At 42.8% G+C, this 15,002-nt stretch overlaps 1 protein-coding gene across 7 annotated transcripts in view; it reads right to left on the minus strand.

The window, feature by feature from the left end:
- The window catches only part of ubr4 (ubiquitin protein ligase E3 component n-recognin 4), a gene marked incomplete at its 5' end in the record, with an annotated part of 66,377 nt that overhangs the window by 17,373 nt on the left and 34,002 nt on the right, over positions 1-15,002 (minus strand). For all 7 annotated transcript variants that reach the window (XM_080733032.1, XM_080733030.1, XM_080733031.1 and 4 more), the window contains 26 exons: positions 67-152; positions 382-526; positions 713-881; positions 2,835-3,068; positions 3,847-3,925; positions 4,447-4,674; positions 5,007-5,156; positions 6,153-6,362; positions 6,778-6,891; positions 7,230-7,434; positions 7,661-7,829; positions 7,962-8,099; positions 8,353-8,457; positions 8,591-8,768; positions 8,999-9,129; positions 9,343-9,454; positions 9,624-9,745; positions 10,120-10,248; positions 10,358-10,532; positions 10,690-10,824; positions 10,958-11,021; positions 12,037-12,253; positions 12,983-13,199; positions 13,697-13,860; positions 13,992-14,193; positions 14,486-14,660. In XM_080733032.1, the coding sequence (XP_080589158.1) occupies positions 67-152; positions 382-526; positions 713-881; positions 2,835-3,068; positions 3,847-3,925; positions 4,447-4,674; positions 5,007-5,156; positions 6,153-6,362; positions 6,778-6,891; positions 7,230-7,434; positions 7,661-7,829; positions 7,962-8,099; positions 8,353-8,457; positions 8,591-8,768; positions 8,999-9,129; positions 9,343-9,454; positions 9,624-9,745; positions 10,120-10,248; positions 10,358-10,532; positions 10,690-10,824; positions 10,958-11,021; positions 12,037-12,253; positions 12,983-13,199; positions 13,697-13,860; positions 13,992-14,193; positions 14,486-14,660 (4,053 nt within the window). The remainder of the gene's footprint in view (positions 1-66; positions 153-381; positions 527-712; positions 882-2,834; positions 3,069-3,846; positions 3,926-4,446; positions 4,675-5,006; positions 5,157-6,152; positions 6,363-6,777; positions 6,892-7,229; positions 7,435-7,660; positions 7,830-7,961; positions 8,100-8,352; positions 8,458-8,590; positions 8,769-8,998; positions 9,130-9,342; positions 9,455-9,623; positions 9,746-10,119; positions 10,249-10,357; positions 10,533-10,689; positions 10,825-10,957; positions 11,022-12,036; positions 12,254-12,982; positions 13,200-13,696; positions 13,861-13,991; positions 14,194-14,485; positions 14,661-15,002) is intronic.

The following is a 15,002-nucleotide window of genomic DNA, read 5'->3' on the forward strand; positions in this document are numbered from 1 at the left end:
TTTTTAGTATCGGATATCTGCGTTTCATTTTCTTCTGCTCTGTAATGCATATATGTGGAGTCCTACTTGTAGATGTTGGAGTTGGGGTGGTTGGTTAGGATGTGGTTCTGTGTCCTCAGAATCTCCACAGCTTTCTGAGAGTATTCCTTCAGCTGGAGGAAGGGAAATTATCACATTATTTCCAAAGTAGTTTTCAACAAAATAACTAATAACTAATAAGAATTCTAATGAGAATACTTCAACATCAGGTAAAATGTGTGTGTGTGTGTGTGTGTGTGTGTAAGAAGACTTATACAGAGACTGACTAAAATAGGTCTTGAAATACTGGAATTTCATAGTCTGATCTCAAAAGAGTGTGTCACATTACAGTTTCTAACTAACCTTTTTCTCAGTCTGTGGGGTCTTGAGGGAGAAGTATCCAAGCAGGTCGACAAATTGGGCAGCCTTGCGTCCATAAGCTGGCAGCTCAGGCCAGATAGCCCAGGTGAGCTCCAACAATAGCTCCTGCTGAGTTTTACTGGAGTTCCTATAGAGAGGGGTCAAGATCAGACACAAACTCAATCATTGTTTCTAATCGCGTACAGTAAGGATAAAGTAGGGAGCAGTATGTGAGAAACTGAGCCACTGCCTTAAGGCTGCTTTACATTCGTAAGTGTCTTAATGGTATATATAACATCCTTTAAACCGTGTTTGTTAATTATTTAAACTGTACCTATAGATATGCAGTGCCAAGCAATGGGCCTGCCAGCGCACGGCAGATGAGTTGGACTCGAGGAGAAAGCAGCGAAGGAACTGAATGAGAGTCTCCTTGTCGGCGAACTTGTTGAGCTGGCTGACCAGCGCCATGCACAGTTGGTCCTCTTGGCTGCCAACCCCATCACCTTTCCACCAACAGAAAAAAAAAATCTCGATCAGATAACCGTCTTAACAATTTTGCTGCCAAAAAAATACCCCTTTGTACCCCTTCTCTGCCATGCCCGTAGAACCCGGAGATTTAATAAGCTTTAATTAAAACATTTTTTTTTATCGAAGCGGAACTAAAATAGGCCGGAACTAATGCTCCGTGATCGGTTTCTACACGGACACATTATTGAGCGGACCACTTATCATTGAGCCCGTGAACCGGAAGCTGATGGTCCGTCGTCTATTTTGGCCCGTTAGCTTTCTGTATAAACTCCGCGGCTTACAGATGGAGAACAGATTGATCAATTGAAAAAATTTCAACGGATTTGAGAAGCTGATGGAATACGCGAACACACGATGCATAGCAGTGTCCGATCACGCACGATGGGAACTGGATGAGCGCCCACGTTAACAGGTAGGAGAAGCCGGCAGTGAAAGACATAGAGAAATCTCCGGGCTCTACGGCCGTAAACTACGAATGAGTTAACGGGACAGAGGTATCTATTTAGTAGGTCTACTTAAAGTTCATGTGGTCATTTGATTGACTTTCTCCATTTCCATTCTGTTTGACAGAAAATCCCAATACTATGATCTGTGTAGGTTCAATAAATGACTTGAATTACAGCCTGACCAATATATCGGCTGTTATTTAACTTTTTTATGAACAACTTTGGTATGGTCAATGTGTAGTTTACTCTTTAAAAAAAAATAGCAGGTCTACAAGCCCACTTATTTTAAATCATTTTAATTTATTTATATATAAAATAAATGTACTCAAATAGAAACTAATGAAAAACTAATGAAATCTAAAATAATTTATTGATTATCGTGGGCTAGGACTTTCCAAAATTGCCAACAGACTAGGGCTGTCCTCGACTCAGGATTTATGAAGTCGATTCGAGTCGCGGGGGTTAATCCGACGCGTCGACAAATCGTTTTATAGTCTACTTTGTGTAAAAAAAAAAAAAAAAAAAGTGTAAACCACGTCAACATAATACAATAAATACATTAAGATGAATTGAATACACGGTGTTTTCGGTGATATCGGTGAGCGAGCACAAATGTTATCTGCATAGCAGTGTGCATAGCAGTGTACAACCATAGAGTACAAATAAAACATCTCCGCTGTTTAAACTCTGCCCCGTCTCTCGGCAGCGTGCAGTATAGATGAGACATTCGCGAACGATTCCACTCTCTTGAACGGCTCTTTTAAATGAACAATGGGATCCAGTCCGCAGTCGCGGGACACAGAGCACTGACAGAGTAATGAGTCGGTGTCGAGAACGGATTCATTTCAGAAACGGATCATAAACAGGCGGAGGCACAGCTCCCGCTAGAGCCAGCAGTGTGGACATGTCATGGACGCAAACACAGCGAAACACAATCATTCATCATGGATTACAACACTGGAACAATTCAGAAGCACTTTAATTAGAAAATGTAACTTGTAGCCTACACTTGTGTATGTTAATTTGACTTTAGAAGATTGTTTAATTCGTGGACGTGCGTTTGTGCTGTGGCAGATTATTTAATATGGGATTTTGACAGCGTGCTTCCCTCCTCTTTAACGGAACACCTTCCCGGCTCCGAATGTTTTAACGAAGCGGCGGTTCTGAACCGTTCTGGCCGTTCCGTCTCACTTTCACCCCTACGCTGGTGCGAGACAATAAATAACTGTTCGCCAATTGCTACTTCTCATAGGAAGTACATGACACCAGTCCAGCAGTGCACCAGTGTAGTAGGCTAACTGGTGATATAAAAATCTATATATTTTCGCCTCGACTCAAACAATTGGCGTCGATTCCCGGGGCTTAAAACGACGCATCGATTCGTCGATGTTTAGAGGACAGGCCTACAACAGACCTAAAAATCTGGCATTGGTCGGCTCTGTTGAAAATGTAAGAACTTGACCATCTCTATTGCTGCCTCACCCTCTTTGTCTTTCTCCTTGTCTTCTTTTTTGCTCTTCTTACTGGAGGACTTGCTCTGTGAAGACTGGGAGGCTCCTGGCTGCCCACTACCGCCCGAGCCTCCTCCTGAGGAGGAAGAGGAGGAGCTGGCAAGAACCTTGCTGCCGCACAGGGCACAGGAGAGGAGCTGCAGCAGGACTGGAGAAACGCCTTCATCCACCAGGAAACTGACCTGAAGCAGGAAGTAAAGCACGGCTGGGGGTGGGAAGACCAGAAGAGAGGAGGGCAGGGAGGATAGAGATCAAAGGACAGGATGGGAGGGGAAGAAAAGGACAGGATGAAAAACATGACCGGATCTAATCATGGCATCGCTTCTCTGTGGATCTCTAACATGTTGATAATGTCAGTCTTGTCCAAATATGACAATGGGGGTCCGAGATTATTATTATTCGGAGTTCGATTCCCGATCTGGACAACCTTTGCTGCATGTCACTCCCCATCTCTCCCCCCATTTCCTGTCAGTCGACTGTCCTATCCAATAAAGGCATAAAAGCCCCCCCAAAAAAATCTTAAAAAAAAAAAGAAAAAGAATAATAATAATACAAAAAAAAAAAAAAAAAAAGAATAATAATACAAAAATAAAATAAAATTAGTTCTTAAAGACTTTTCCAGAATAGTCCAGAGCAGGGTTGAGTAGAATGACTTCAATGCAATGCAATACTATTTGCATACAGTACCATACTGAAATGAATGGAAACCGGAAGCTAAACATAAAAAATATATATATATAATAATTTTAAAAAATCGCCATTTACAGTATGAATTTAATGTTCGGGTGCTGTTAGGGGTTAAGTGCCTTGCTCAGGGACTTTTCATCAAGTATACTGAGCAGACTGGGGGGCTTACCAGATAGCCTATCTACCCACTAAGCTATGGCTTGCATCCTAAGAGCCACCCCATAAACCATTAACACTACAGGTTCTTTTTTTACGTTCAAAAAGTCAGATTACACAAATCATGTGAAATAACTTACAGTCATCCTTCATACAGAATTTCTGCCAGTTGATGGTCCTCTGGGTGGCGATTTCAGCACAAGCTTTTAGATGTTCCATCTAAAACAAAGGGAGAGAAATTTGTAAAAGGCAAGGTGACTGCATGTTTCAGCAAGATCAAATCAAAGACGGCGGTTGGAAAGACATTTACAATAGCAAATACCAGATTGTGTCGTCTCGTCATACGACCATCATACGACAAAGTACAACATAAAGCCCTAGTTAAGGCCTGGAATTGAGACATTTGAAGACTTTTTTCCAGGACCCACAGGCACAATGTAAAGACAAGCATAACATGGACATCAAACTATTAATTTACGGAATGTCTATCCGCCGTCCGCATGCTGAAATCACTGATACTAAACAGTGTTGCCTCCATGGTAACAGCCGCATGCTGAAACAATGCCCGACATCAGTGACTGACATCACTGAACACCATATATGGGCATAAACGGGTGAAACAGTCTGCATGCTGACATCACTGATATTAACACAATGGATACCAGTTCCCCCTTAAGACGTCGAGAGGTCCCCACTTTTTTGAGGAATAAAGATACACAGATGTACGACTGGGTGCTCACCAGACTGATGAGTGTGTCGTACTGCAGGGCAGAGCCAGACGTGGCAGTGACCACGCCCGCCCGCAGGAAGATGCCCTGCTCCTCCAGGAGCTTCTTGATGCCGCGCATGTGAGAATCCAAGGTGTGGAGATCTCGCAGCTGCCTGTACTTCTCCTTGGAACCGCAGATAAATAGCAGCAGCTTGCGGACCTGCCTCCTCACAAACGGTGTCTGCTGGATCATCAGATACTGAGGAGAACAGGAGACAGAGTTGCAGTGTTTTACCGTGTGGAGGAACGTAAATACAGATTAATTTGATCATACGACCATAGAGATAATGTGTACTGATTTGCGTGAGGTTTGGACAAGTAACATAGGAGTAGGAGTAATTGGCCTCCTGTTGGTGCTATGTGCATGCTAGGTTTCAGGTCCAACTGTAACAGAGATGAGCTGTTCAGTTTCATGCCTGGCAGAGATGATTATGACTTATCCCATGGTGAGATAATCCCATGATCAAAATGAAGAGAGAAAGAGAAGCCTCAGTGAGTGTAGAAATAAATGTGGCAGAGCGAGTTTCTTACCTCAGACAGGAAATAGAACCAGGAGTGGTCAAACACAGGAGGTGGGATGCGTGGGTTGGTGTCTGCTATCTTCTTGATTTGGTAGGGAAGCCGGAGCACCATCTCAGTCAGAAGCTGAGAGTAGGCCTCAAAAACATCAGCAGCATGACCCTAAGAGAGACAATCTTCAGTCAACACTGTAACTCAGTATTCACATTACTCTATATGCATATGAATGGTAGTAGAAGTAAGAAATAAACTTGACAATTAGAAATTGGCTTCTCATATTTCATGAAAAAGTAAATATTGAAAACGTAATTGAATACATTTGACAAATGTATTCTATTTTTATATTTTAAAGTATAAGGAAGATAACAGACTTTATTACTGACAGATGGTCAAGTGATATACTGTATCTTACCACACCTCACAAATCAGGTACATTAACCCTTTCCAAGCCACGGGGAGCCCCTTAATGTTAAAACCGTACTATATCGAACTTCCTAGGGGGGGAGGGGCAGCCAATCGTCTTTTCCCGTACTTTCCCGTATTTACCGAAATAAATGATTTTCATCAGAAAATCGGCGATCGTCTAACCTTCCCTAGTCACCACTTGTGCATCGATAGCTCATGGCTGGGCTGACATGAAGCAGAAGTGATGTCATTGGCCTTTCCTTTTCCAAGGCATATTCCCCCATTCGGTTACTGTCTGTACCCTGGTGCTTCTACAGCAGCCATGCTAGGGGCTATGCTAGCGAAAATTTTCAGTTCTGCTCTCGAGTCACACATGGATTATTTGCGGGGACATTTACGTGAACGGATCGCGCACGCGAAACGCACGGGGAGATCGATGATCGGCCAAAACACCCATTCTATCCCAATGGAGATCGAGAAAATCACGGTGAGCTACTGACCTGGAAAAAAAAAAAAAAAGAAAAAACAACGGCGCTGTCCAAGAAGGAGGGGCGGCGGGCTCATGTTTATAAACATAATATTATGTCTCAGATCACAATACAATAATAGAAATTTCACGGCTAATCTACCAACCACCATTCTATTTCGGACGGCAAAGTGTTAACAAAAGAAGATCAAAATGGAATATGATCAAAGTAAATCAAGAAATGCAGGGAGCAGAGGGACAGGGGATGTTAACCGTCCATCCTCTACCTTGACGTATTGGCGAAGGAAGAAGGGGCTCATGTCAGGTGGAGAGGAGGCGGTGTGTGGGCGGAGGAGCTGGCTGGTGGCCACAGGCTCCTCCTCACCCTGCTGACTCTTCCAGTACTCCAACAGGGACTTCAGGACATGGAGACAGTAGTCAATAGCACCCAAGCTGAGCAGGGCTGTTGCTGTGGCGTTGGAAATCAAAGAGGAGGACTGGAAAAAGGAAAAGTGACATAGAATTGATATAGGAAAGACTCAAAAATTTTGTAGCACTATTAGCGTAGCAGTGGGTGGCTTTATTGGTGAGTCTACACCAGTGTAATTATCTCCATACCACACCTATAAAAATGATAATAATACATTTGATTTGTAACACACTTTATATTTTCTAGTACAGGGTTTACTTATGGTAATTTTGTCATCAGTTTATATGGAGGAAATGACCGATAAGCAGCACATATCACATAGAATTCTGCCGTGTCTTTCAGCAATACACTGCTAGAGTACTTTAACCACGTCAAGGTAATTCTATCGGCATTATACATCATTAGAAACCTCTAAGTCAGCAAGTCTTTCAGAGCACGATATCTCTCCGAGATACACATTGTAGGGGAAGGAGAAGACATACCTCAGAGGAGGATTTAGAGCCAGACTTTGTTCTAGACATGAAGACGCTGAGCAGTCTCATGATGACCAAGTGGACTTCATTGATGGCGCTACGCTCGTTCTTTTTGGACACGTCCTGTCAAAAGAGACCCAAGTTAGAGCAATGATCAGACATCAAGTTAATCACACATACACAAGTTCCAGTTCCAGACCCGACTACCCCAAAAGAGAATGCAGTCATCCAACACATTATAACATATTGTGAGCATATTATGCATATTTAGCTATGATTATTATTAATTAATCATAGCTAAACAACACCAGAACAAGGGATGGATAGCCATTTGTCCCAAACTTTTAAGTTATAGTATGAAATATAATTTATTTATGGTCAACAAATGAGGAACTGGACCTTTTGATTCACTGTTGACCACTAAACAATCAAACACAAGCCAGACACATTCCAGTCCACACCTTTTTGTGCATGCCAAGCTCAGCGATTAGCTGTGCCAGGAGGTCATCTAGGGCACCCTTGTCCTTGTCGTCCTCTCCATCCAGGTCTGAGGTCAACATGAGGATGACCTGCATGTAAGGGATGGCGTGGACTCCACCCACGTTGTGCAGCTGTGGCAAATGTTGCAGCAGGCGCTCCAAGAGCATCAGACGCACCATGTGCAGCCTGTCGCATTCAATAATAAAAAACACGTCAGATAATTGAACACTCTTAAGCAATTATTGTTTAAATTGTTGTCACCCTGTAAACAGAATGAATAGTGTTTGTTATTTTTACTCATTTGGGCTATTTTGCAACTCAATTGAACCTTACGTAACCTACTTAAAAAGTCTACAGGTTCTGAACGGAGACATTAAAAGGAAACCTTAGTGTTTGTGGAAGTACTGCTGACCTGTTGCTGGTGTGGATATCTCCCTCGTTCTCTCCCTCTCCCTCTGAGCCGTCTCCCTCCTGCTGGGCTGTGGTGGTGCTGATTGCCCCAGTACTGGAGCTCACGCTGCCTGGACCTGCAGGGTGGCCCTCCACTGTGGTGTCCCCGTATGCACTGCTACGTCCTGACACTGCAGCATGCATGGACACAGGTACACACACAAGCAAAAGGTATTAGAACCACAAAATGTGAAAGTTATCTGAAATGGAAAATGTGCACAACAGAGTTCTCATTCAAGACCACTGTATGAGACCACACACACCGCTGTGTTCCCCTGCTACAGAGTCGATGGCAGATCCTCCACTCTCTGAGCCCACACTACCGCCGTGTTCTGCTGGAGATGTCCGCAGCGTGGAGCCGTCTGTGGCTGCAGTACTGCCCTCGTCATCTGATGCTGGGGCTGAAATGATAGCAACAGCTGTGAATGATGAAGCGGCGCAATAGACATTTTTTAATTGGTGCAGTTGAGATGCAAATTAGATCATAAAAAGATTTTAAAGATAGATAAATGGAAAGAAACAAGACTCAAATGAAGAAAACAGACAGTACATACAAATTAAAGGAGGAAGATTGTAAAAAAGAAAGAAAAAGGCTAGTCCTCAAGGCATTCAATCCAGACCCAAAAGGTAGTGTGTGATGCAATGTGTCACTACCTGAAGCAGTGGTATCAGAGAGCGTTCCAGCATCCAGGGAGGAGGAACTGGGGGCCTGACCCGACAGACCAAGGCTCTGGAGCCCAAGGGCGCTGCTGCTACTGCCTGAAAATGAGAATATACGCAAAGTTACTCTTGGCTGATTCCCACAATCCACATTAACCAACTCATACAATTTAGGCAACAGAGTACATAAAAGATAAATAAAAATAAAAGCACAGAGACGAACAATCCTGACCTTGTTGGTCCTGCTGCAGGCTGAGAGCGATGGCCAGCTCCACCATGGTTTCATCGTCTGCATCGGGAGGGATGTCCAGCATGGGAGGGAAGCCCTCTGCCCCTGCCAGCAGAGCCTCTAGGGGCGATGGGTTACCGTTGTTCACATTCTCTGGCGTTTCCAGCACCATTGACTCGGACTGAAAAAAAGAAAAAAAGTTTTCATGCTTTCATGAGGGTAGATGGGAGGCAGCTAGTCACTGAGCTTAGGCAGTGGTGGAGTTAAATAAATAAATAAATCTAATATCTACTGCAAATTCACTGGTCTTAAACAACACCGTGCGGTTCCACAAAATCAATGTCTCAAAAATGTATTTGTTGCCACAGATGGATTGGAGCATTCAATCTCAGTTGAAGAAGATTTACTCACCACCATCTCAAAGTCTCCATGGTCCACTTCATTCTGCTCATGACTCTCTTGTCTGCCCTCATCTCCTACGGTCAGCACTGAAGACTGCATCTTGTCATCAGCATCATCATCATCGTCGTCATCTTTGTCTCCTGAAAAGTCATGAATAAAACTCAATGCACTACCATGTACTGGTTTATACACTGTACTCATGTACTTGAATTATACTTTGCATATACATTTCATGCTGGTGTCAGGCGTTGAAAATAGCAGATACATAAGATCACAATGCATTGCAGCAACAAAAGAATAATCAGGCTATAGCTTTTTACAGGATGTCAAATGAAGCAGAGTATAATGCTTACCCATGGGAGTGTTGGAGCGTGGCGGAGAGGGTAGGGTCACATGGCGCCGTTTGTTTCTTGGTCGAAGCACTCTGATCAGCGCCTGCTTACAGGCAAAGCTCACAGATGTATCCTTGGTTGAAAAAGAAAGAAGAAGAAGAAAAAAGAAAAGAAAAACGTGTTTACAACCAATGTATGGTAACTGTTTCTCAAGAATACATATTTTCTGATTATTTGTGTACCAGCCACTATGGCAGACACCCAGATATCCGGATGGATGTCATATGCTAATCATTACTTACTGGGCATAGCAACATTTGCATGTATATCTTGGAGGCTACATTGATGTAGTCCAGTTCACAGGTGCAGTATCCATGGATAATGTCCACCAGAGCATTTACTGTTGCTTCTACATGGGTCAGACCTGAAAGAGCAAAGAATATTATTTTCACTAAACCTTTTCTATTGGATAGATGTTTCCCTCACATTTATATGAAGACTGTACCAATTTCAGAGAGTAAACAACCACTTTATCATGGTATCGATAAGTACCCAACATATAATCAGAGAGAGTCAGAATTATGACGATGAAGGTAGGTCATTCCTGTTCATTTAGAACGAACACTGCAGTTTTTTTAATAACGTCATAATTTACTTAAATTAAAAAACTGGAGTGTAGTTAAATCAATAATCAATAAATCATTTTCATTTGAGCCACATTAGTTCAGTCCTTCAGACATCTGCAGCTCTCCTAGGACTTGAGCAGACCAGCCATCTATCAAGCAGATTTTCATTTACCTGGCAGACAAGCAGGAGCCAGGAAGGCGTTCTTTGGTTTGAGGGCGTGGAGTTTCCAGAAGTTATTCATCAGCTGCATAATAAAGTTACAGCTCTCGATCTCCCCAGGCTTTTGACCATCCTCCATTTCTGGTTAAAAAGGACAAAGTTAAGAAAGGAAATGTTCAGTTTTCACTTTCATTTTACCTATATAAACATAAATAAAGCACTCTTTGAGACGATTCAAATAGTCTCCTACCACAGTCATGAAGCGGTGACTTGTTCTCTGTGAAGTGGACCAGGTTGTTTGGTCTCATGATGGCGATGGAGCGAGCAGTAATCACCAGCCTCTGGAAGACATCAGGGTCCAGCTCTCTGCCCTCACGGCTGCAACTGTTCAGACACTGCACTGCATTACCCAGCAAGGACTGGTCCTAGGGAAGGCGAAACAGCCATGTTTAGTGCTTTTGATATGGGGTCCGTGAGCTATGATTGTAGCATTAGCCTTGATACTCATACCAGTTGGAATTATTCAATTACTTTGTCTTCAGCCAACTCTGAGCAAAATTGTTTTATTACTGCAGTTTGTACCTTGTGGTTGTGGTATGCTGTGCGGCTGGTATGCAAGCTAGCCAAAAGTCCTTTGGTCTGCTGCTGTACGCCAGCTGGGGTCGGCATGGAGAGAAGCAGGGTAGCCAGCTCTAGTGCTGCAGACTTATTTTTTTCCTGAACAAAAAAAGACGACGGTGGTAACTGACACACAGATACACAGATTGAGTGGCAATATTCACTCGCATCATTTCATTTAAGCAGCTAATCCAAAGTACGTTTTCAAATTTCAGACAACATTTCGGTTTACCTTCTCACTGGAGGAACACACTGCGAAGCAGCTTTCCAGAGCTTCAAGGGAGCTGACCACCAATCTGTAATAGACAAATGGTCAAAAGCTGCTTCCACTGCAGAGTTGAATTTAAAATTACTCAGCCAAAAGGTCTAAAAGAAAGAAAATCACAGCCCGATGCAGTCTGTGCAAGTACTGTATAATTAAAAACAATGATTGTAATTTAGAACAACAAATTTCATTCAACAATGTTTGCATAGCCAGAAAAAGCTCAAACTTATGGGGAGACACTTTATTTTTAAAATATCCTTCTTAAAATGTGTATTCGTTGATATACATAAATGTACCCTACCAGTCAAGTTTGGACAAAGCTTCTCACACACATTGAATGTGTCCAAACCTTTGACTGGTAGGGTATATACTGTATGTATACAATAATTCATATTAAAAGGTAAAATACAGATGAGTGCTTAAGCCAAATTATTTGAATCATGTTAACATAATACACTAAGCTCATTGTAAAAATAAAATGTCACCCTCTTAATTTTAAAAGAGCAAACTTTTTGATGACATGTGGCATGTTCACATTAACAAGCATGGACACACAAAACTGACAATCATGCACAAAGCAGACACACAAGCAGAGAAAGGGCAAGTTACTAACCGGTCCAGGGTTGATAAGGACTCAGTTTCACAACTTTTTTATTGTAAATTGGAGGGCAAAGAAAAAAAAAGAACACAAAAAGAACAAAAAAGTGTGAGGATCACAGAAAGAAAACACATGTGAAAGAATAAATGACTGTTTAACAGAAGAGAAGCATGCGAGAAAAGATGACATTGTGGTCAGTAGCCATGCATTGGACATTATAATGGTTGTAATAATGTAACATCAACAGACTCTCTGTGGCAAGCTACAATGTGTCTTTATAAAAGAAACATAGTAAATTCTGTATTTAGATAGGTGTATAAATATGTTTACACTATAAATGTATATAACAAATGAAAATAGTTTTTATTATGATTATCAGCATACTAAACTGAGTCGATATGGACTCTTAAAACATGACCCCTTGCCCTCAGGATGAACATCTCCTTACCTCTCCAGTACACTGCCACTGGTGGCGGTGGGCGTGGCTATGTCTCCATCTGATGAGCCGTTGCCCTGGTTGAGGTTGGGGCTGCAGACATTGTTGACAGAGGCGGAGGAGAAGTCCTCAGGTGGTTCCTCGGGCCATCCAAACTGTTCCTTGGTCTTACCGTAAATTTTGATAGAGTCCAGCATGGTCACTCCAGCCGGGTCAACGGACGCTCCAACTTTGAGAAAAGAATGGAAGATATAGAAGCTCAATTACTTTTCAAGTCTCAGGTACTGATCCAGGATATGAGATATAATCTTTAGGGGCCGTGCTACCCTGCAGCCGGTCCCACTTAACATATACGCTGCCCTTTAAAATAGCCATTTTCAGGCTGAACTGCCCCCAATCTCCATATACTGCCATGTAATCCATAGTGCACAGATCATGCACCATGTGTGTGCATGCCGTTCACAGCTTTCAAACAAAAAAGATCTGCTTGGAAATCCGTTCAGGCATTCATGAGAAAGCAGCTATTGTTTTTTCTTAAAATGAAAACAAACATGGCTGCCACGATTGAAAGATGGGGTTGGTATTGGGGTCAAACATGCAATTTCGCAATCGCGATCATGCCTAGTAGATAGGAGGTCCAAAAATACATTTTCAAAAACTGCCAAAAACTCGAGAAACTCGGGAGTCAGATAACGGGAATAACTCGGGGAAACTCATGATAGAGCAGTCAATGAGTTAAAAGTAATAGTTGGAAGCCATCTATAGTTTCTCCATTGGCAAGTAGCTAATTGTGAGTTTGTGTGCCGAGTGATGCAGAATAAACCTGTGTACATTAGAGACATACGACTTGAAGACTTTATACTTTTGGTCTGGACAGTACTGTGAATGGATAGTGATACCCATATATTTCTCATTTGCCTTCCTCCTTGCTGTCATTTTATCTATCCATCTTTCTTACCGAAGATGGAGAGCTTCTTGTCAGCCTGCAGGGCCTCCTCTCTAGTGAAGGGGAGGTCGAACCAGCGGGCACGCGTCAGATTTATCTGCATGGTGCGACCAAAGAGCTCCAGGTAGGACGGAGCCCTCTCGATGGCCTGAGTGCCCACCTGTACCCGCATCCCTGTCATCACCATGGAGCTGTTGTTGTTGACTGCTTCTATGGTGAACCCGCCAGGCTGGACAGCAAGAACAGTTATGATGAGGACAGAATTCATGGTTTTAAAAATAAACATCCGACTAGGGTGGATGTTAAGAGTTATCTATTGTAAACGGGTCCCCTTTTAATTGACAAGCCATTCATTAGCAATCTAGCAACATGGAACACATCAAATGTTAGGAGAGTAAATTCTTCAATTGGCTTTCCATTGTACAAAGTATCTCTAAAGTCATGTCATCAACATGGATCTGTCCCATTTCCCATATTCCCTCCTGACTTGCTACGATTGCCTTCTAAAGTTTGTGTATGCGACACGACGGTCGCTTATCTCCCGATTAGGGAGTCTTACTGGTCTATTGTAAACAGGCCCCCTTGTAATTATGACAAGCCATTCATTAGCAATCTAGCAACATGGAACACATCTAATGTTAGGAATTGGCTTTCCATTGCTTGGTGTAGTTAGTAGCTGAGCATGATTCAAAGAACACGTAATAGCCATGGTGTCAGTGCTCATACCTTGGTGTTGGCGACATACATCCCAGTGGAATTGAGTCTGTGTTTGATCTGCTGTCCGTTGTAGACCTGCAGCAGGTCATTGCCTCCAAACTCCACCTCCGTCAGTTGCTGATTGTGCTCAAAGAAATCCACGGGGAAGGTCACCTGACTGGAGGTCCGTGTGGCTGCAGTCAAAGTCAAAATAGTTAAACGCACTAGAAGATTTAATGAATGTACTATTGTCAGTCTTAGGGCAGCTAGCCCAGAATTTAACTTTCTAAATCTAGGAAACCATCATCCTGCCCTGTTAACTCACTGGTAGCAGCTGCCTTGCGCTTGCGCACTGGCTTCATGATGCTGATACCACAGCTGGGCTGCAGTGAGGGCTGGAGCCAGTAAGACGTGTTGTCTACATTGGCCATGTAAATGCGCAGGCTACCATCCTCACACAGCAGAATCATGGTGGTTCGCTGTTGCTCATTGCTGGCAGTATGGCGGATAGCCACCATGTCTTGAATCTGAGGATAAGGGAGACAGTGGTATATTATTTCTAAGAAATGAGTCCAGTCCATAATAATTAAACTACACAGGCAAATTCATACATGGCTTTCATGATTAGTGTTCTCATATTGTATTTTATCAGTCAGTTCAGTGAAAACCAAATACTCATCTTTAGTATCTCTTGATCATTCCTAAAATAAATGTGTAAAATGTATATGTTGTACATCTACAACTACAGACTCCACTTCTTTTTAAATCTCACAATTATGCTCCAATATGTTCCATATCAGGCACTGATCTGATCCTCACCTTAGCCTTGGCAGGCAACGTTTTGATCTCCTGGATCAGGAAGGTGTCTGGTTTGACCATGATGACCAGAGGAATGCCTGTTGTCTGCTGCACACAGCACACCAGCCCTGGGTGGTTCATTACCTCCGACCACTGACACAGAGCAGGAGACATCTTACTGCTGCCACCATTTGAGCTGTGAAGAGGGACGGAGTGGAGAGGAACAGGATGAGTGGTTGTGGCCAGTAGGTCTATTGTACTTGTCTGGTCACCAACCATAAACCACTTGAACCCTAGCGTCCCTATTTTGGGCATGTCACAATATGGGAATATTCTGTGAATACAGCCCATCATTCTACGAAAATAGCACAGAAAATGAGGGGGCCAAGGATAAGACACCAGGGGGCCCCCCGGTCAATGAAGAATAGTAGTTTGTACCAGATCCCATACTATTTAAATCAATTATAAATACAATTATTATCATTAACTGATAGTTATTCAATAGAAATTTAACAACGGCTGTTAAACAGCTTCCTGC

Source organism: Nannobrachium achirus (genome assembly GCF_963921795.1).
Source record: "Nannobrachium achirus genome assembly, chromosome: 9".
Classification (NCBI taxonomy): domain Eukaryota; kingdom Metazoa; phylum Chordata; class Actinopteri; order Myctophiformes; family Myctophidae; genus Nannobrachium; species Nannobrachium achirus.